Source organism: Electrona antarctica, assembly GCF_951216825.1.
Source record: "Electrona antarctica genome assembly, chromosome: 2".
Classification (NCBI taxonomy): Eukaryota; Metazoa; Chordata; class Actinopteri; order Myctophiformes; family Myctophidae; genus Electrona; species Electrona antarctica.
The window spans coordinates 38114787-38137226 of NC_136807.1; the positions used below are offsets into that span (position 1 = coordinate 38114787).

Sequence of the window (22440 nt, forward strand, 5' to 3'; positions counted from 1 at the left end):
AAAACAAATAAAAAAAAACATCTCCTAAACATTTTGCCAAACATCACACACACTCCTATCCTCCTGGTGGAGACCTGTGCCCGGAAGGGCACTTTTTCTAGTTGTTTTTGTTACTTTTTCGTTTCGTAATGTCTTTGTTGCTCATATGTGATCTTTGACCAAATGGTATGATCTTATTTAGCCTCTGTGATCCTGATGGATAGGGAGAGGCTAGGGGTTGTTCTGTTCTGTCCTGTTTAATGGAATGGACGCCACAGCTGACCCAATAAGGTGCTTGCATTAAATGACAAGTTTTCAATTACGTAAGTAATTGTGCCTGATAAAATAAAAGTCTGTAAGGGAAGACTGTGCAGGTTTCCAGTCTTTTCCTACAATTACATAATAGTAAAACAAATTAAATGATTTTAGATCATTTTTTTATTTGAAATAAATTGCACAGACTTAATGTGAACACATTATTTGACTGCCACTGCCATCAAATTGGAGCATCAACTTTAATAAAGTAATTCATTCAAATTTCCATCAGCCAGAAACACCTAGGGGTGTCATATACAGTAGTTCAGGCTATCCCTAGGAAACACTTTATACATTTGAAATTACATTTAGTTTGTGATTTATTGTATCCACACTGCCACACTGGAGAGGGGTTGTTCTGTTCTGTCCTGTTTAATGGAATGGATGCGACAGCTGACCCAATAAGATGTTTGCATTAAATGACAAGTTTACAATTAATAATTGTATTTGTAATTAAGTAAGATTAAGATTTATTGTACACACTGCCTTTCTGGAGTTCGGTGGTTCTCTGAAGGTGGTTATGAATAAATGGAAGTTGAGTTTCCAATTAATTCAGTTGTTGACTTTGTTTTCCCAAGTCATCCTGACTTATTACAGTGTGTGTCATCACATATGAAGTCAGAGGGAGGGCGACTGGGCGGTCGGGTCAAATGGATTTCGCCCTTACTGGAGGGGTCAATGGTATTTATTACAGTAGGTCACCAGTCCAACAGGTTATGGCAGTCACACCAGAAACTAAAGTAAACGTCGCTCTGGCACCACGTCAGATGTGTGGACACTGGACACAGGCAAAGTAGATTATGTAACCCATCAAAGTAGGAACGAAATTATCCCACCAAGAACGTTAGTATTGATGAGAGAATATCCTACAGGTACCATGTTCTTATACAACTGTACACATGAGTATACTTGCTTCTTGTGTATACTGGCTCCATCTTGCGCCACCCTTATCCCTAAACTAATTTGCTATTTTTTACTATTTTAAAAAACAATTTAAAATAGTTCAACTAGCCGATTTACATCGAAACATTGTGAGCTTGTAGATCGGCTATTTGAACTATTTTAAAAGGTTTTTTAAAATAGTAAAAAATGGCAAAATTAGTTTAGGGATAAGGGATAAGGGGTGGCGCAAGATATAGCCCATATCTCTGTAGGCCAGTTGGTTCCCAAACTTTCATCTCAAGGCCCAAAAGAGAAACTTGATGTCTCCCCTGGCTGGGACACTGACTAGTGACATGACACTTTTACATGCTAGTAGGCCTACTGTATGTCACAGGGACTGCCGCAGAAGAAAGTGCTACGTGTTCCTAAAGATAAGGTTTATCGACGATGACAAAATGCAATGACATTGCAACGATGTGAGTTCCTTCCAATATTTCAAGAGGCACAGTGAAAGTCCTAAGGCGTGATTAGTTGATTACCATCGTCTATGTATTTTCACTCGTTGTTCAAACTATATTTGAATGATGTATTGCGAATTAATTTGCAATACATAAGATATGATCAAAACCCTTTTATAACCTTTTTCTCCCCAATTTAATCGTTGTCATGCCACTTGATTCCTCCCCACTGTCCCAGGGCCAGTTCTAGCCATGCGTGGCAGGTTACTTAAAACTAACCCGTGGCAGGTTAAAACTAACCCGTGGCTTCCTGTGAGGTTAGGCTTTGGGTAGGGTGTCGGACTATCAGACAAATTACCTGTCAGACAAATTACGCCATATGGCAGCCAAGTCTATGGACTTTTGAAATGTTTGTTTAGAGCACTTTAAACAAACAGAGTGCTGTCAAGTCTATGGACTTTCTAATGTTTGATGTTTGTTTAAAGGAGGCGCCCCTCACAAGTGTGATTTTTTTGAACAGTTCTGTCTATTCACAGGTTCAGCCATGATACAGTAAATGGTAGCTACTTAAACATAGACTATTTTCCTGTTTTTGAGGGGCTCCTATATACAGGTTTAATGACAAGCATTTATATTGCTATTCAACCCTAGTTACATGTAGATCATCTACTTCATGACAATCTTGCTGCTTTATTAACTATTGGGGTTAGTCCTCCTGACCTAAGTCTGTGCACAGCAGTGAACCATAAAAGCAGTTGGCCACAATCTATTTTCATAATCTTAACCAAATAAAACGAATATGTGAGTCATGACTCATGACTTCAGGATGGCCTTGAAGCAGCAAGAGCAAGGCCTATATTGTGTTGTCTGTATTATGTTGTATTGTCTGCCCTTCGTGGTCTAGGCACATTAAGCTACTAAGTAGGCTACATGGGTAGGCCTACAATAAATGGCTATAAAATCAAGACTTTTTGCACACCTACAAAGTAACAGGTGTGTAGAAGAAGTCCAAAGGCCAATCACCCCATGGACCCTCATACATCATACATTGTCTCATACATGACCCCTGGGGGTCCCTGACCCCACTTTGAGAACCACACTGATCTAGGTAGGGGCTTAAACAATTAACTATGGGCAGTTAATTTAATCAATCATAAAAACATAATACATGACTGACATGAAACGAAACTATTTATTTAAAAAACAATCCTTCTCCCCCCTCCCCCCCCCCCCCCCCCCCCCCCCATGGGTGGCCAGCTCTTTACAGCCTAGGTTATTATTAGGTTATTAAAGAAAATGCGACTTTTGGTTTCGTTTCCTCTGAACACCGGTACGTGGCGCACAGTGTGACTGTGTGTAACCTCACGTCACCAGGCTTTCCACCTCGGAGGAAAACAGTGTGTGTGGGCGGCACACAAAGTCACAAACACTGAGTCAACAGTGTTGAAACCATTGACGACTGTCCCGTCCATACATGTCAGTCTATCCTCGGTCGGAGACGTTTCTAACCGCCCAACTGGAATACCCATTACCCAAGGATTCAGAACGAATTCATTAGCTAATCTGACTGTGACAACAAGTGCAACTTGACGATCGAGCAGAGTAGTTTCCTGAAGCATGGCCATTGCTCAAACAAATGTACAATCCAAGATGAAAATGAAATTATCCGAGATCTGCAGAATTGGCTTAGATTTCTTTGAGTTTTTGAAAGAGACTGATCGAGCAGAAATACAAGACAAGAGTCAACTAAAAGACATCTATAATCTTGAGTTCAGGAACAGGTGAGTTTTGGTTTCAGATATTTAAGCAGTTTAACATATAAGCTGTCAACAGTCGCTGTTAACCTAATCACGGTTATATTTCAGAATTGGCCAGCAAGGACCCAAAGATCCAAGATTTGGTACTGTTCTTTATGCTCTGAAAGTGTCCTACAGAGTCAAGATCTCCTCTAGATCAGGGCAACTGAAAGTCCATTTCACCTCCAAGGTGAGCATGCCATTTTATCATCGCAACTTCTCATTTTAGAAAAATAAACACTAGGCCTACGTGTTATTTATTTTATAGCCTTCCCTTGGCTCTTAGTTTAAGACCCTCGTCTCGTATAGGTATAGCCTATGTTGTGTATTTTATCGATTTTTACATTTAATATTTATATCTACGAGAGTCTTACGACCCCCTTGTGGTTCCTGCACGTTCACCTGACACTAGCCCCATGTGCCCTCTCCCTACGCTCATTCTGTATCTACAGAATGAGCGTAGGGAGAGGGCACATATGGGGCTAACCTGACACCAGTAAAGCCCGCGGTTCTCCGAACATGTACAAAATGAAATAAATTAGACGCTTTTACCCAGTTGCCCCAAATGTTAACCAGCGCAGCGCAGTCTCTGTGCAATGTATTAGTCCATATATTTCAATAGATATGTGTTTTAATCCCGTCTGTGGCCGAACGCCGTTTTCCCCATCTATACTTCCTGTTTACATTGAGTGTAATAAGTGTAATATCGTCCTTCACCGGATGCGTCCCCGCCCTCACTACCGCTCAATGAGCCAGGGAACTTCCAACGGGACTGCGTTTTTCGCAGAGCTTTCGCCTATGTGGGCGTGTTTTTTAGTTTATTCTGTGAGGTTAGGTTTCTGGTTTAGCCCAAGGAGTGTTTTTCGTGCAAAACTAATGCACGAAAAACTAATTGGAATGGATTCAGAATTCAGAATCAAAACCCCAGTTCTAAAATGCTTCTATGATTCTGCCCTGCATTATAGAAGCATTAGATTAGAGCTATGGACCAGAGCTAGAAAACCCCTAGTTTGACACATTTCATGCTTTTTAAAGCATAATACAAATTTGATTTGTTTTGCCTTACATGTTTTTAATGGTACTCCAACTTTCAACCCCTGAATTTACCATGATCCACATATTTTTAATGTTATTTGGATGAACCTAAGGATCATAAAAAACCTTGAACGATTACTTCTGCCATTTCTTTTGGGTCAAATCAACCTACCATTGACCATTCAGTCCTGAGCCTCCAGAAAAGAAGGAAGGAAAACAGAACATATCACACGCTGCACGCAGCATAGGCCTATATACTCTTATAGACTGACATGAATGACTGACAATGAATATCTGCACTAATATGTAAAATGTAGATACATTAACATTGCAAGGCTTTTTCAAGCAGCAAATGGCGTGACCACCTGTACTGTACTGAAAGAAGTGGGTGAAATACGCTTTGCTCGTCGTGGGAGGCTGTATGCACGCACTGCACTTACAGCACCGAGTTTTTGTACTCTCTGACTATAAATCTTAAGATTGAGTGAGTCAGTGTCAGGGCATGGGCCAAGAGCTTTAAAGGAACAGCTGGACATGGAAATGTTTATGGACTTTATGAAATGAGATTCAACATTATACATTGATGTTGACATTGAAATAACACTATTAATTGATCCTTATCCTCCTAGGTGAAAGCCATATATGAGGACCAGTGGCATTCACCCAGGAGTCAGCAGAATTTGGCTGCCCAGAATGGAGCGTCAGGGGCTGGGCAAACACAGAGTTCTAACGTTGGTGAACAACAGACTGGGGTTCTAGCCCGAAGAAAATTTGCTAGAGATCTTATGAACAAACTCAATCTAAACATGTAAGAGGACAAAGGAGAATTGCTTATACAATAGTCATATATGCAGTAAGCTGCTCTTGCTCTATGATTAGGGGCTATGTATGGTTTTGCTTCATTTTGTGACTATACAGGGAAATGTTTGTTTCTGAAATTAGTGTCTCTTTTTTTGAAATCTTATATAACATTTTGCTCATGTGACTTTTAGTTATTTTAAATCTCTTTCATGTCAACCATGTTTCAAAGTAAAATCAGAGTTCTGCTATTTATGCAATCACAAGCACACCGCCTGACTGCTTTGTAACTGTTTGTTACATATATAATCATGAATGTATTATTTACATGCATGCTAATCTGCTATTGCTTGGCTTTAGTGACATGCCAGTACAATAATGTTGTCATGTTGTATCCACACTAGGGCTGAGTTCATCTCGGACAAACATGGTATCTGCATCACCTCAGACCATGATTTTGAGAATGGCAAGGTGGTAGGTGTTGAAGGTGAAGTAGGTGTTGGAGGCGTGTATGAGGTGCGTGTCGAAATTCAATGATAGAATACATACGTAGACAAGTACGGTTGCAACTCTTTACTATTTTCTAAGTGATTACTTGAAATATTTTGTGTGGATATTCTTGAATGGACTACACTACATCGATTAGTTGGTCTACACTACATCGATTAGTTGGGGGGGGGGGGGGGGGGGCTCAGTAGTACAGTAGTCTGAGGCAATAATCAGAGCATTATTGAGAGCATTACTGTAGTGTGAGGCAATAAGGGAGTTTCATGCATACTGTACACTGAAAGCACATTAATGGTGCAGAAAACACATATCTTCATAGCCGGAATATTTGTGGAAAATGTGGAATTATTTCGAGCATGGGTGTGCTGTGAGACCTGGCCAACGCTGACTTGAAGTCCATTAAACACTAACAGAGTGCATTGGTTATTTTTTGTAATAGTTTTTGAAAAACATTTTCACTTATGATGACAGGACCAAAATAATGATGCAGTTAACTGTTGCAGCCGTGTTGTACTTCACACAGTCCACTCCATTTATGCTACTCGATTACTGTATTATTTAATTAAAATCGACAAGATTGTGATATACAGTATATAGAGTTCCATTGTTGAGTGACTTTGTTCTTCTCACTGTAACAGCATGTGGTTCATCTGTATGTGGAGAACACAGGAACAGAACAAGTCTGTTTCACCTACTACAGTCCTCTACATTGGCTAAAGTATTTCTTTCTCGAGGATGAACGTAGAGTGACCCGTGCCAACCCACTGAAACTGAAACCAGGTAAATTTACATAACTATTCATAGCTCTACTGACTGTAGATTGGATTGTAATGGATTGTAATATGATGGATATTCAACATTTTTAACATTTTGATATGAATGCATGACATATTAATAATTGTGTTATTTTATGTATTTCTGTCCAGGTGATAGCTATGAAATCAAAGTGCTCTTCCGTACCAGTTTAGTAGGTTACTATCCGGCCACGTTGGCCTTTGAGTTCAAACCAGACCTGCCATCCTCCACTGCCTTCCACATTTTGCGCAGTATTGAGGCCAAATGTGTTACATCTTTTGCAAAGGAGCTGGGCCCCGAAGCCCCTTACAAACCTCGCGTCATTGCTCCTTTGACAACTGAAGATCTGACAAGTATTATTGTGGATGGCATTCCACCTGAGAGGTACGCCAAACACTCCTTATGTTGATGACTAGAAGTGGAATGTAAATCTACACAGTCATTCATCCTTTTCTTTTTAATTGTCTCCTGTACTCAGTTTGGCAGTGTCACGCCTCAATATGGAAGTTGGTCTGAAAAAGTATGTGGTTCCAGCATACATGCCACAGCTGGTGATGTCACTGAAGAACCCACATTCTGTCCGTGATGCAAGGTAAATGCAAGGTTGCATATCCACCTTTCCCTAATTGCAACATCAACACCTTATGCATCTCATGATTGTCTTTATTGACCATAGACAGCCCTATCCCAGGGCTGAAGTTTGCTTTTTGCCCTGCTACATCTAGGCAGTAAGTCAATCATTGGCCAGTAACGTAATGTGCCATAAATTCTCATAACCTATTATAAAGTCCCTATTTTCATCAGTGCTAAACCTCTTATCCCTAAACTTCTTTGCCTTTTTTACTATTTTGAAAAACATTTTTGAAAAGTTCAACTAGCCGATGTACAAGCTCACCACATGTTGATGTACATCGGCTAGTTGAACAATTTTAAAATGTTTTTCAAAATAGTAAAAAAGGCAAAGAAGTTTAGGGATAAGGGGTTTAGCGGTGACGAAAATGGAGCCCTATGTATCTATACAGTATCTTGTGCCACCCCTTACCCCTTTTCCCTAAACCTTTTTGCCATTTTTTACTATTTTGAAAACCCTTTTAAAATAGTTCAAATAGACAATCTATAAGCTCACAACGTGTCGATGTACATCGGCTATTTGAACTAGCCTATTTAAAAAAAAAAATTAAATAGTAAAAAATGGCAAATAAGGTCCAATACTGTCCAATCAGAATCTCCATTACAATGCTGTCCAGTCACAGTCCCTCTTTGACTAGTAGTGGTCGTGGATTCCACATGGATGTATGATTCAATGAAAATAAACTCAATCATTTTCATCCTCTCTTTCTATCAGGGCTCATCAGCACAGACCAGAGTCTCCTGCACTCAGCTGTGTCTCCATGAAGACTGACTGGTCCAAGGATGGAGAGATTGACTTCAAAGATGGACACCACTCGACTGATCAAAGGTCTGAATTGACCAGAACGAAAACCTATTATAAAGTCCCTATTTTCATCAGTGCTAAACCTCTTATCCCTAAACTTCTTTTCCTTTTTTACTATTTTGAAAAACATTTTTGAAATGTTCAACTAGCCGATGTACAAGCTCACCACATGTTGATGTACATCGGCTAGTTGAACAATTTTAAAATGTTTTTCAAAATAGTAAAAAAGGCAAAGAAGTTTAGGGATAAGGGGTTTAGCGGTGACGAAAATGGAGCCCTATGTATCTATACAGTATCTTGTGCCACCCCTTACCCCTTTTCCCTAAACTTATTTGCCATTTTTTTACTATTTTGAAAACCCTTTTAAAATAGTTCAAATAGACAATCTATAAGCTCACAACATGTCGATGTACATCGGCTATTTGAACTAGCCTATTTTAAAATGTTTTTTTTAAATAGTAAAAAATGGCAAATAAGGTCCAATACTGTCCAATCAGAATCTCCATTACAATGCTGTCCAGTCACAGTCTCTCTTTGACTAGTAGTGGTCGTGGATTCCACATGAATGTATGATTCAATGAAAATAAACTCAATCATTTTCATCCTCTCTTTCTAAACTGCTGTGTGTCTAAAAGTGCTGTGTAAGGGCATTCAGATAATTTACTCCTGTATAAAGCGCTGTGTTCATAGAAAGCATTTTGTTTACTGTCATCATGTCATTTGCATTATCTTAATACAAATAGCTTAACCAAAATAGCTTACCGACAAATAGCTTAACCAAAATAGCTTACCGACAACGGTAAACATGAACGGGATCTCAATAAAGATCCCTCCGTCAAGATAAAGGGTAGGAGTGTGTGAGTGCATACTGTAGTTGCATCTGCTTCTGCCATGTTTGTTAATCTCATCCGCCTCTTCCTTGATTGTGATTGGTTGTTAAAACAAACTACTTTCTACTCAAGATGCCCAGAGCACACAACCAAAAACGCTAGCCGCTAGGCAGTTAAAAAAATGCTTTCTACGTATATACACAGCCTCTAAATATGTATATAATAATCTATGGGTCATTTTTAAATGCTGGTTATAGTCCAGCGATCTGTCCACTACCTCATCCTCTCTATTGGAAATGTGCAATACCACTTTCCTTTTTTCAGTGTGATAAGAAGATGATGAAATTACTGGCACTCAAGAAGATTAGATACATTGTACTTGACACTAAAGAAATGCTGTACTGTATATATGTAATCCCAGGTGTGAATATGTGCAAGACACTATTTGCCAGACTAGAAACAGCCCTTTTAGGTTCTATTCCCAGAAGTGTGGGTGAACCGTCTCTGAATATGAAACAACATGGCTTGTATTCTGGATTAACATACACTGCGCATTCTTGTAGAAAGTCCTTGCTTGAGAGTCCATTGAGCGAGGAGAACTATTGTAAGAAGTTCCAGTTGATGCTGTTTCTGGAGGATATTCAGATGACACTGGACATCAGGAGATACAACATCCCCAAAGATGATGGAGAACACGCCTCCATGGTCCGAGACAAAGTCAACAAGAGACTTCTCATTTTGGAGGTTAGTTTGAATCACACACGCAGTGGTGTAAAGTCACTAAGTTTTGAGGTATTTCATTTAATTTACTGGAGTATTTTCGGTACTTTTACTTCTACTCCACTACATCCCAGAGGCAGAGGCAAATATTATACTTTTACTTGTAACAGAGTATTTCTACATCGCAGTATAGATACTTAAAGGGGCATTCCACTCATTTTCAACATTTTACTATGTCATTAATATACCATAGAGCTGTTGTGTGGAAATAATAATAAAGTCCCCCCCATTCTGTGTTTCCTAGAACTAGAGGTCTGAAAAAAATCCTTAACATGGTGAAACACATCTTGATGATGTCATCAAGATGTGTTTCACCATGTTAATGATTTCTTTCACAATTACAGTTCTAGGAAACACAGAATGGGGGGACTTTTTTATTATTTCCACACAACAGCTCTATGGTATATTAATGACATAGTAAAATGTTGAAAATGAGTGGAATGCCCCTTTAAGTGAAATAATGTAGTACTTTTTCCAACACTACACACACACACACACACACACACACACACACACACACACACACACACACACACACACACACACACACACACACACACATGAAATGAAATGATAACTATATTTACCCAGGGTATCTGGGCTAAGCTCACACACACTCATTCATCCTCTCCTGTTAGGTTGAAGGTGTGTCTGAGAACCGTCCGTCTGTGCTTCGTGGGGACCAGCTGCTTGTCAAACCAAGAGGGGAAGAAGGAGTGAAATACAGAGGCTATGTCCACAGTGTGGAGCTGGACCAAGTCAAACTGGGCTTCAACAAAGAGTAAGCCCAAGACAGCATAGCAATAGAATAACAATACAGAGTACAATGTGATATATTTTCTACTCCATTAGCATCAGTGTACGTCGTTCCTGGTACTCCTTTCCTAATAGTTCAAAAGAATAAAAGTCTGCAGGACGACATTACTCCTGTTTAGTTTACTTTAACACATTTATTGCCAGATTGTGGCTTTAAAAACTGCCGGTGTTTTTCACTAACCTTTGAAGAATCACCCGATCGTGAACGTAGCTCCATTGCACAAACGTGTGCCTTAAAATAGTGCGATCGAATGTCCTAACGTCGGAAAATATTCCACAATCGCCAGTGACAACAAGGAAGAAAAACACAGCCGCTCGCAGGCTGCCACCATTGTCCATAGCATTCCATTGGAGACCCGATTACACAGCGGCCCCCAGAAGCTAGTGCCACTTGTCGGTCCTGTGTTTCATATCTGCTGTAATGGCATGACAACTGATTTCCCCCCACATTCATACACATACATACATACATTCAGCAGCTCATGCAGTTTGTTGTGAATTGGACTGCAGGCTGCTGGCTCGCTTCATAGATGCCATGAAGTTCAGTGTGGAGTTCACAGTCAACCGTCTGATGATGCGCCTCCAGCACAGAGCACTGGAGTTCGTGGCTGAACACAGGCTGGGAAAGGTGCTGTTTCCCAACACTGCCATCTCCCTAGACCAGCAACAACTACAGCTACCCACACTGAGGTTAGTCATCCATCCACACTGAGATGAGTCATCAACCACATGATCCCGTCATCACCACCGCCCTAAACATGTAGTGTTGTTGCTAGTAGGATTATTACTACTAGCAAAGTACGCTACACGGAAGTACCTGGGAGGAAGTGTTGTTTCTAAACAAGGGGGCTTTTATTTTTCCAGATGGTTTCCAAGATTGATAACCATATTATGAACCCTCTATTCTGGTTCAAACATTTGGTGAAAATAGCTGATCTACAATTTCACAACGAGTCGCAATGCAATGCACCACAACACTATGGAAAGCTGGCACTTTATGATCAACGTGTCCACATTGTTGGTGCAGTGGCTCTCCATGGGTGCTAATCTAGAACCGTGTGCATAATGTGGGTTCAGTGGTTCTCAACCTTTTCAGGTGTTCTTTTCTTTCTTTTTTGAGATATTAAAAAGGTCTTAAAAGTCCTTCAACTGTCAACTCACTGTCATCTGGGGGACCTCCCCCCCAAAAATAATTATATATATATATATATATATATATATATATATATATGAACTATGTGCACAGATTGAGCACCAGTGCACTAGATCACAATGCAGATTGATCATTTGTACGTATTGTGACCACTAGTGCTGAAGCCGTACCTGATGGTTCTGCCTTTCTCTCTGTAGGCTTTTTGACAGACTTCTGGAGAAGAATCCTGAGCAGTACGCAGCCGTGCAACACATAGTAGCAGGGTCTTCTAAACCTGCCCCTTATCTGCTGTTTGGACCACCTGGCACAGGTATATTTGATTTATTTTGATGTAACCCATTAAAACCGTTGTGGTTACAAACAGATTCCAACGTCACAGCCAAAAAGTCTCACTTTGAATAGTGGGCTCTGATTGGTCACCCACAACTCTGGGGTGAGTGAAATGTATTTCAAACGGAAGAGCGGTCGGCGCCCAAATACATTTGTACTTTGTTTGACAAACGTACGTAAAACTTAGAAGGTGTTTTAGAATCTGCCTCAGGTCTAAATGGTTTAACATTTAAATCCACCAGTGTTCTCTCTGCTACGGGGATGGAGAAAGCGTTGACAGGTTAATAATGGGGGGTGCATTTGAGTAATTGTCTTCCCCCATCAAATCTCCTACCTGCTGCTGTTTGTTTGTCAGGCAAAACGGTGACCGTGGTTGAGGCCATCAAGCAGATAGAGAAGACCCAGGGTTCCTGCCACATCCTGGCCTGTGCTCCGTCCAACAGTGCCACCGACCTCCTCTGTAAGAAGATCGTGGAGCATGTGGACAAGCACAAGGTGTTCCGCATGTACGCCAGCAGCCGGGACCCTAGACTTGTTCCCGTAGAACTACGGGTCAGTACTTAACATTGAAGGTCCTTGCAGACTGATGCATGTTTCTGATTTCTTTCCGAAAAACGGCAGCAGTGTACAAAGACCATTCATTACACCTGTTTTCTTCTTACCGGTAGTTTAATTTCATCCTCTCTTTTTGTTCAGTGAAGCACTAAACCACCTCATGAGCCATTCCTCACGCTTGTATTATGTGTGCATGCTATGTGTGCATGCTATATGTGTTTTCATAGGATTGCTGCAACCTGGAAGGAGATACATATGTGTTTCCCTCTAAAGAGGAGCTGATGAAGTACAAGATCATAGTCACCACTCTGATCACTGCTGGAAGGTAACTAATGCTAGATGCTAACGTTTACGGTGTATTTTACCTGGATACTGTTTAGAAGGTAGCAAACCTCTATTTACTGCTATTGACACCCTGCTTTCATCCTTAACCCCACATATTAACCACCACAATGCTAAACTAGAAATGTGTGCTCAGTAGAAGGCATAGGAGGGATTCATGCCCTAGACCTATCTCCCTGCTTTACCACTTGTTCAGATACAGCTGTGTAGGTCTCATTCTACATGCCATTACTTTTCAGTGTCATGTACAATTGACTGCCACCTTCAGCAGCCGTAATGTCAATGACACTACAGCGCTTACTTCCTCACACAAATTGTTATACATGCACCAAATACCAAGACATTTCAATATCTACATTATATGTTATATTATCCCAAGTGCCAACATATCCTATCTCCTGTTTCTGTACCGTCAAGTGGTTTGATCTCATCTCCCAGCCAGCCTGGACATGGCGCTTGATGCTGAGTGCTAAGTAGGGAGGCATTGGGTCCTATTTTTATAGTCTTTGGTATGACCTGGCAGGACCTGGCTGGGGAATCTGATACTTTCTAATGTATGACATTCTGTGGTCTCTCTCTCATGTGTACAGGCTGGTTACTGGAGGGATCCCCCCAGGCCACTACACACATGTATTTGTGGATGAGGCTGGACACGCTGTGGAGACTGAATGCTTAATCCCACTGGCAGGTAAAAGATAAATACAATTATCATGGCGAATGTGTTTAAGTTGTGTTCATGGTGTATCCACTCATTTATGATCCATGGAACACATGCAGGGCTACTCCATGCTGAGTCTGGTCAGGTAGTGCTGGCCGGAGACCACAAGCAACTTGGACCCATCCTGAGATCTCCACTGGCAATCAAATATGGCATGGGTAGGTTCTGCCCCTTCTCTCTCTCTCTCTCTCTCTCTCTCACTCACTCACTCACTCACTCACTCACTCACTCACTCACACACTCACACACTCACACACTCACTGAAATTGCTGATTCCCAGAAGTTTTATTTTTTTCCACTATTTGCAGATGTCTCCTTGTTGGAGCGTCTGATGAGGGATTTCCCTCTGTACCAGAAGGATCAAGAGAAGTTCAACAATCGCTTTGTCACCAAACTGCTGAAGAACTACAGGTAACGTAGTGTTTACTGGGTCATTTTGACACAATCGTGACAGAAAGTATGTATTTTTATTTTAGACTTCCCCTAAGCTTGTTGATATGGGGCAGAAACCTCTCATGCCTACAGTATATGTATTTTTATGTTGAATGCCCTACTTTGTACTTCTACAGTGTCACACAAAAGTAGCAATAACAGCGGATGCTATTTGTGCTATTTTTGAATTTTAAAGCCTGAAAAGTAACGTAATGTATGAGGTTTCCACCCGACAGCAGCGATGTGTTTTATTTATGGTTTTGCCGTGTCAGGTCCCATCCTGCCATCCTGAAGATTCCCAATGAGATGTTCTACGACGGAGAGCTCCAAGCGTGTGCTGATGAGATGCTACGCAACTCCTACTGCGGGTGGGAATACCTGCCCAAAAAGGTCATTTATACACATACTGGCACTGAGTGAGCACAAGAAATGTAACACTGATCAGTCCAGCGGTTTGTGAGATTAGCTCCAGACAGCAGTGTTGTTTTGGCAGCACATTTCTATTTTAGTTTAGTCATAGTCTTTGGAATAAAACTTTTATTTAGTTTTAGTCATATTTTAGTCACCTGGAATGTTTTAGTGTTAGTCTAGTTTTAGTCGACTAAATATCATAAGATTTTAGTCGACTAAATCTACATTTGATTTAGTCGACTAAAATGTATTTTGGCGGGCCTTGATGCCGTCATAATGGCTGAAATGACTAGTCTCTTCCTAACATTTGAGTCTAGTTTTTATTTGTTGATGAAATTGTCAGTATATTTAATCTTAGTTTTAGTCATCATAGCTTCGTTTTTATTTAGTTTCCATTTAGTTTTCGTCAGTGGAAAAAGGTAGTCGACGAACACTTTTTCGTCTTAGTTTTAGTCAACGAAATCGACACTGGCTCCAGACAGTCAAACATACCGGCCCTCTGATAGACGGCTAGCCTCCTGTACGACCACCGTGTAAAAATGTTACCCTCCTTTACAGTAAAGAGAGAGAGGAAAACCCTAACAGATATTCTGCGATTGGCTTTTTTCAGCAAATTCCATCCATTCATCCATCCCAAATATTTTGTATGGTAGTGTAATTTAGTGTAGCCATAGGCAACAGAGAGAAGATATTTCACACCGATCCCTCATTCATTTTTAGAAATGTCTAACTTAGTATATTAATTAAGTGTAATTATCATTGCACAGGTTCAAATGCCCCCAGCATTTGCCCTGTTCTAATCAGGTCACCATGTCTGTGAACCTCCTGTCAAGTCCATACAGTGTCTCTAGCAACCGCAATACACCTGTCAGAAGAAGTACAGCACCCCCCACCCCACCCCACCCCCACCAGAAGTGACACTTCTGTCTTTCAAGTCACTTGCAGAAAGTAACTCATTTTAAAGTGACGAACGAAATGCGTCAGTGAGTGACGCAGTCCTACAACAATCTATAAAGTCGACTTCACTGTCTCTCAGAACTTCCCGGTGATCTTCCACGGGGTGACGGGCATTGATGAGCGTGAGAAGAGCAGTCCTTCATTCTTCAACGTAGCAGAGGTGGAGGTGCTGATCTACTACCTGAAGAAACTCCTTGAGACACAGGGCAAGAAGGGCCTAGCTACCATCTCACCCCACGAGATAGGTATCATTGCTCCCTACAGGAAACAGGTGGGAATACACTTCCATTGCCATGCATCTGCGAGCACTGTATTTTATGCGCAGCACAGGCAGAAATATACCACAATTCATTATACTGTATGGGTGGATATGATGGAAATGTATTCAGATCTGGAATTAAATGAGGTGATGTATTGTTTTTTTGTACTTTAGGTGCAGAAAATCCGAAAGGCCCTTCAGAAGGTGGAAAAGGACCTTAAAGTGAACATGCAACACCTAAAGGTACACACAGCTTGTTCACTATTTACAGGTAATGAGAAATAAACAGTATCAGCGATGATATTCCATAAATTGCTCTATGTGTGTGTGCGTGCGTGCGTGTCAGGTTGGTTCAGTGGAGGAATTCCAAGGCCAGGAGAGAAGGGTGATTCTGGTGTCTGCAGTTCGCAGCAGCCGCAGATACGCCGAGTTTGATCAAGAGTTCTCCCTGGGCTTTGTGAAGAATGAGAAGGTATGAGTTATAAATCATACCGTGCCGTGCACGCAGACTGGTAAAGTAGTATCTTGATACACGTTTTCTCTTCCTTTGTCAGAGGTTCAATGTGGCGTTAACTCGAGCCAAGGCCCTGCTGATAGTGGTGGGAAACCCAATAGTGCTGAGGTCAGACCCTACGTGGGAGAGGTGGGTACCACTAGTGTACACAATGTCACCAGTTCCATAAAGCAGTGGTTCTCAAACGTTTTAATGTCATCGACCCTCAAATTAATATGTACTTGGCCGTGTACCCGGCCCCCCATATTCAAAGATTCCTAACTCCGGCTCCCGTACAAGATTTGTGTTGTTAAATTGTTTTTAAAAAGAAAATCCAAAATGTTCAATAATTCAATAATTTCCTGTTTATCTTCACTGTCTTGTCATGAAGCAGAAATGCCTAATTATTACCTTAATTAAGACCCAAAATACATACAAGGTATACATTTCATACTAAACTGTCTATGTAAAACTTGCAATGTTGTTCTATTTAATGTTAAATTACTACTAACTAACCACATTGTCTTCCCCAACCCCGCCTCTCCTCCCCGATACACACACGCACATGCACACACACACACACACACACACACACACACACACCCCTCAGGTTTCTCCAGTACTGTAGGGATAAAGGAGGCTACACTGGTGTCTCTGACACAGAGGACAACGATCAGCAAGAGACCAGATTGGTCCAACTCTTCGCCCAGTTGGAAGTTACAGGTGAGACACACACACACACACACACACACACACACACGACAATCTTCATGTGAATCAATGTATTGGATTTTCTTTTTTTAATAATGTAATCTTCCCCTCCCTTCCCTTCTGTTGTCGCCCCCTAGTGGAGACTGCAGAGAGTGTCGTTCAGCAGCAGCTGGAACCAGAGTGGAGGAATGACCGAGGCTGATTCTCAATTCCATTTGGTTGCTTCACTTGAGTCTGAAATTTGGAAACATCTCAACGTTTGGAACATTTTGAATAATTGATGCTTTTTTATTATTATTATTTTATTTTTATTTATTTTATAAATCTTCTCTTCTGGGGGTCCCTGCATGGAACAAAACATTGTGAGATGGTGGTCCTCCATGGCCAAATATATAGATTATCAATGTGGGGATCCTTGACAAAATGAAATGAAAGAGATGCTGTCCCTGATTGAAGAGTATAAGAAGAGCCTATACCGTAGGCTTTCCAGGTCTGAATAGGTTCAGACACTCACCTACTGTACATGAGTGTCTAAATAGGGCCAGACACTCACCTACATGAGTGTTTAAATAGGGTCAGACACTCACCTCCTAGTGTACATGAGTGTATAAATAGGTTCAGACACTCATCTACATGAGTGTCTAAATAGGTTCAGACACTCACCTACATGAGTGTCTAAATAGGTTCAAACACTCACCTACATGAGTGTTTAAATAGGTTCAGACACTCACCTACATGAGTGTTTAAATAGGGTCAGACACTCACCTTCATGAGTGTCTAAATAGGTTCAGACACTCACCTACATGAGTGTCTAAATAGGGTCCGACACTCACCTACATGAGTGTCTAAATAGGGTCCGACACTCACCTACATGAGTGTTTAAATAGGGGCAGACACTCACCTACATGAGTGTCTAAATAGGGTCCGACACTCACCTACATGAGTGTTTAAATAGGGGCAGACACTCACCTACATGAGTGTTTAAATAGGGGCAGACACTCACCTACATGAGTGTCTAAATAGGTTCAGACACTCACCTACATGAGTGTTTAAATAGGTTCAGACACTCACCTACATGAGTGTTTAAATAGGTTCAGACACTCACCTCCTAGTGTACATGAGTGTATAAATAGGTTCAGACACTCACCTACATGAGTGTTTAAATAGGTTCAGACACTCACCTACATGAGTGTTTAAATAGGTTCAGACACTCACCTACATGAGTGTCTAAATAGGGTCCGACACTCACCTACATGAGTGTTTAAATAGGTTCAGACACTCACCTACATGAGTGTCTAAATAGGGTCCGACACTCACCTACATGAGTGTTTAAATAGGGGCAGACACTCACCTACATGAGTGTCTAAATAGGGTCCGACACTCACCTACATGAGTGGGGGGGGGGGGGGGGGGGATTGTCCTTCGGGTTCTTTGAAATCGTTTTCAAGTCCTTGTTGAGGTCATGGGGGACTGCTTGTACCTGGTGATTAAAAACAACTAATTGTATGAGTATCATATTATTTTATGTCTAAATAGACATATTTGAACATTTTCAGCAGAACCAAAGACATTGAACCATAGTGGAACATTATTAGCAAATTCAAATGAATGTGGAGTTTGACGTTGAAAGGGCTTAGGTTGGCATGTCCATGTCTAATCAAATCAGTATCGATATCAAAATATTGCTGCACACAAAAGTTTTGAGTAGATGAAAATGAACCCAAAAGTAAAATGAAATTAATATTATTAACCTGATTGTTGAAGTTTGTGTGGAGAATACCTGTATATTTGTTTTCCAAATGTTTTTGTTTCTTTCTTTTCTTAATGTCTTTGCTGCTCATATGTGATCTTTCATCAAATGGTATGTAGACTTCTATGATCTTATTTAGCCTCTGTGAGCCTGATGATTGGAGGGAGGGGTTGTTCTGTTCTGTCCTGTTTAATGGAATGGATGCGACAGCTGACCCAATAAGATGTTTGCATTAAATGACAAGTTTACAATTAATAATTGTATTTGTAATTAAGTAAGATTAAGATTTATTGTATCCACACTGCCTTTTTGGAGTTCGGTGGTTCTCTGAAGGTGGTTATATGAATAAATGGAAGTTGAGTTTCCAATTAATTCAGTTGTTGACTTTGTTTTCCCAAGTCATCCTGACTTATTACAGTGTGTCATCACATAGGAAGTCAATGGTATTTATTACAGTAGGTCACCAGTCCAACAGGTTATGGCAGTCACCAGAAACGAAAGTAAACGTTGCTCGATCCGGCACCACGTCAGATGTGTGGACACTGGACACAGGCAATGTAGTAGATTATGTAACCCATCAAAGTAGGAACGAAAGTTTCCTTAAGTTAAATTATCCTGCCAAGAACTTTAGTATTGATGAGAGAATATCCTACAGGTACCATGTTCTTACAACTGTACATTCTGAGTAGCCGCAATTTGCAACTCTAGATTTTTTTATAATGGGATGAATCTAGAGTTGCAATACCCTCCATTGACTCCCTACTCATCCAATTTGCGTTTGCGATCTGCTTGTATTAAAGGAGCATTCAGTGATTTGGAAAACCCCCGGTCCGCCCCGGTAACAAGATGTGCACATGCACGCACTACAGTGGGGGGACACGCAACAGGCCAACAGCAGGCACACCAAGGTCCACCCCTGCTCGATCGTGATTGTTTGGAAGGCCCCTCTCTATCCTGATTGGATGAAGGCTGGGCCACCTAGCCAAAAACGAAACCTAAGGTTTTTTGACCCCAGGGGTTAACTGGGGACAGGGAGGAACTCCTTAAATGGTCAGCACACTCTATAGTATGGAGGATTTTCACAACAAAACAAAAAAAGTGATATTTGAATTAAGTGAAATCACTGAATAAATATACCTTTAAATGACGTTAAACTCACCAACATTGCAGCTCTAGGCCAAGCTTGAATTATCCTCTTTCAATCTGCCGAGCTTTTGTTTCATAAAAATCCACCGTAGACATGTTATGAGCTACTTTCTGTCAAGACATTCTGTGCAGGTGATTCTTTTTCTAAGTGTTGCAGTTTGGAAGCACTCGTTTTTGTTAACGGGTCGTGCTGCTGCCTCCTGCATTATGTGCAAATTCGAAACAGGTGGTACGCAGGGCCGTTCAGTGACTTACGATGAGTGTTTCCAAACTCCAGCACTTAGAAAAAGTATCACCTGCACAGAATTTCTTGACAGAAAGTAGCTCATAACATGTCTACGGCAGATTTTTATGAAACAAAAGCTCGGCAGATTGAAAGAGGATAATTCAAGCTTGGCCTAGAGCTGCAATGTTGGTGAGTTTAACGTTGTTTAATACAAGCAGATCGCAAACGCAATTTGGATGAGTAGGGAGTCAATGGAGGGTATTGCAACTAGATTCATCCCACTATAAAAAAATCTAGAGTTGCAAATTGCGGCTACATTCTGAGTACTTGCTTCTTGTGTATACTGTATCTGTATATCTCTGTAGGCCAGTTGGTTCCCAAACCTTTCATCTCAAGGCCCGAAAGAGAAACTTGATGTCTCCCCTGGCTGGGACACTGACTAGTGACATGACACTAGTGACATGACACTGACTAGTGACATGACACTACTACACGCTTGTCACAATCTAACTCCTGATGCTGGGTGCCAATTAGGGACACTGGGTCCCATTTTTCAGAGTCTTCGACCCACCTTGGATTGAACCCCAACCTCCCAGTCTCGGCGCACGCTCTAACCACAAGGACACTGAGCTGGTTTGAAAATGTAGGAAACATAAAAAAGACTGGATCATCACCTAGATCTGCATATTATATGGAGCCGGCCAGCAACTCTACATCTGTCCTCAAACCTCAAATCCTTAGATCTCCATATATGGAGCTGACCTGTTATGACATTCCATATGTTGATCTGACCCCCCCATGCCAAAGCACCAGCGCTCGCCCAACAGTCTGCCGTCACCCAGGCGGATGGGTGCACGCAACCTCGCCCTCAGGGCGTCTTACTGGTTATTATTATTTGCGACCATAGGTTGCAGTTTACTATGAAAACCTGCATCTCCTGTTTGTTCGTCACGCCTCCATATATGGTCACGTCTCGTGACACATCACGCCACCACATATATGCCCGTCTCCATATATGAAGACGGGCGACACTGACCTCATCAAACCCTGGATAGCTATACATGGAGAAGACTGGATCATCACCTAGATCTGCATATATGGAGCCGGCCAGCAACTCTACATCTGTCCTCAAACCTCAAACCCTTAGATCTCCATATATGGAGCTGACCTGTTATGACATTGCATATGTTGATCCTTCCCCAGCCATCCTTCCTCTTCGATGTCTCCCTTTTGACTGATACCTGTCCAGTGTCCATTCAAGCTGTAGACGGGCCCAAAGTTATTAGTGCAGCAGCAGCCGGCGAAAACTAAAATTCTCATCAGGCCCGAAAATTAAGGCCCGGCCCTACCTGGGCCCTCATAAAACCCTATACACTCAAGACACTGCCCCCGCTGCCTCCCTTAGATCTCCATATATGGAGCTGACCTGTTCTGACATTCCATATGTTGATCTGACCTCATCAAACCCTGTACACTCAAGACACTGCCCCCGCTGCCTCCCTTAGATCTCCATATATGGAGCTGACCTGTTCTGACATTCCATATGTTGATCTGACCTCATCAAACCCTGTACACTCAAGACACGCTCCATATATGGCCATACCCCATCAAACCCTGTACACCCAAGACACTGCCCTGGTAAGTGGGATTCTCTGGTCTTGTCAGTTTCATTTTCCAGACAATTATACAACCTACAGGAAGAATGTCATTCACTATATCAGTAGACACAAACAGTACTGTGTGGGCGTCACCTGGCTCACAGCCAGTTTACTGGAGATAAAAGACAGCTTTGCCCCTCGTTAGTCCAAGACTACTTAAACGTAAAGGTTGATGCCAGAGGGCTCCTTTATTCAATATTTATCCTTTATTGTATTTATTTATTTATTGTCATCATAACGATGGCGAGAAAAATGACAATGAAACAGAAGCAGAATGTTGGGCACGACTTCATCGAGCACCTGGAGGAAACTGGACGTGGACACATTGCTGACAGAAAGCAGCTGACAGAGATCTACAACAACGAATTTAGAAGCAGGTAAATTAACCTACACTAGGCCTATATAAGGGTACATAGTATATTTTTTACATGACGATTGGGATATACAATTGTCTGGTTAGTTATTATGGGGCATTATCAATAATGGTGTCTTTCTTTTATATATATGATTTATGTAAGTATTTTTTAATTTCATTTTCTTAGTTTCTTCTATTTTCTACTGAGTGTACACAACTTTGGTTCAACTCTGTGGTTTTAAATGTACTATAGTAGTGGATTAAGTTGGATTGGATATCAGTTTGCTATGTCTCTCTCTCTCTCCTTGAAGGGACTGTGGGGCCAAGGACCCTCGCCTCGGCAGTATCATCTTTAGTCTATCAAGGTCCAAGTCCAAGAAAGCCTTGATATGTGGACCCAATGTAATATTCAATCCCAAGGTACACACACACACACACACACACACACACACATGTGCACACGCGCGCGCACACATACACACACACACACACGCGCGCGCGCACGCACGCACGCACAC

At 41.4% G+C, this 22440-nt stretch overlaps 1 protein-coding gene across 1 annotated transcript; it reads left to right on the top strand.

The window, feature by feature from the left end:
* Positions 1-3106: 3106 nt before the first annotated feature.
* Positions 3107-17548, top strand: LOC306939699 (putative helicase mov-10-B.1). Its single transcript, XM_079524377.1, has 23 exons — positions 3107-3415; positions 3500-3620; positions 5095-5273; positions 5668-5779; positions 6409-6550; positions 6697-6949; positions 7044-7157; positions 9394-9574; positions 10249-10391; positions 10937-11116; positions 11777-11889; positions 12265-12461; positions 12692-12789; positions 13397-13494; positions 13584-13682; positions 13833-13935; positions 14229-14346; positions 15404-15595; positions 15758-15826; positions 15930-16055; positions 16138-16226; positions 16687-16799; positions 16925-17548. The coding sequence occupies exons 1-23, from the start codon at positions 3252-3254 to the stop codon at positions 16987-16989; spliced, it is 3069 nt and encodes a 1022-aa protein (XP_079380503.1). The 5' UTR covers positions 3107-3251; the 3' UTR covers positions 16990-17548.
* Positions 17549-22440: the final 4892 nt, after the last annotated feature.

Bases quoted from the DNA above. Each gene is read 5' to 3' on its own strand.
- LOC306939699 (XM_079524377.1), top strand. From the start codon at position 3,252: ATGGCCATTGCTCAAACAAATGTACAATCCAAGATGAAAATGAAATTA. The intron at 16,227-16,686 runs GTGGGTACCACT...CACACCCCTCAG, and splicing joins TCAGACCCTACGTGGGAGAG to GTTTCTCCAGTACTGTAGGG. The intron at 16,800-16,924 runs GTGAGACACACA...GTCGCCCCCTAG, and splicing joins CGCCCAGTTGGAAGTTACAG to TGGAGACTGCAGAGAGTGTC.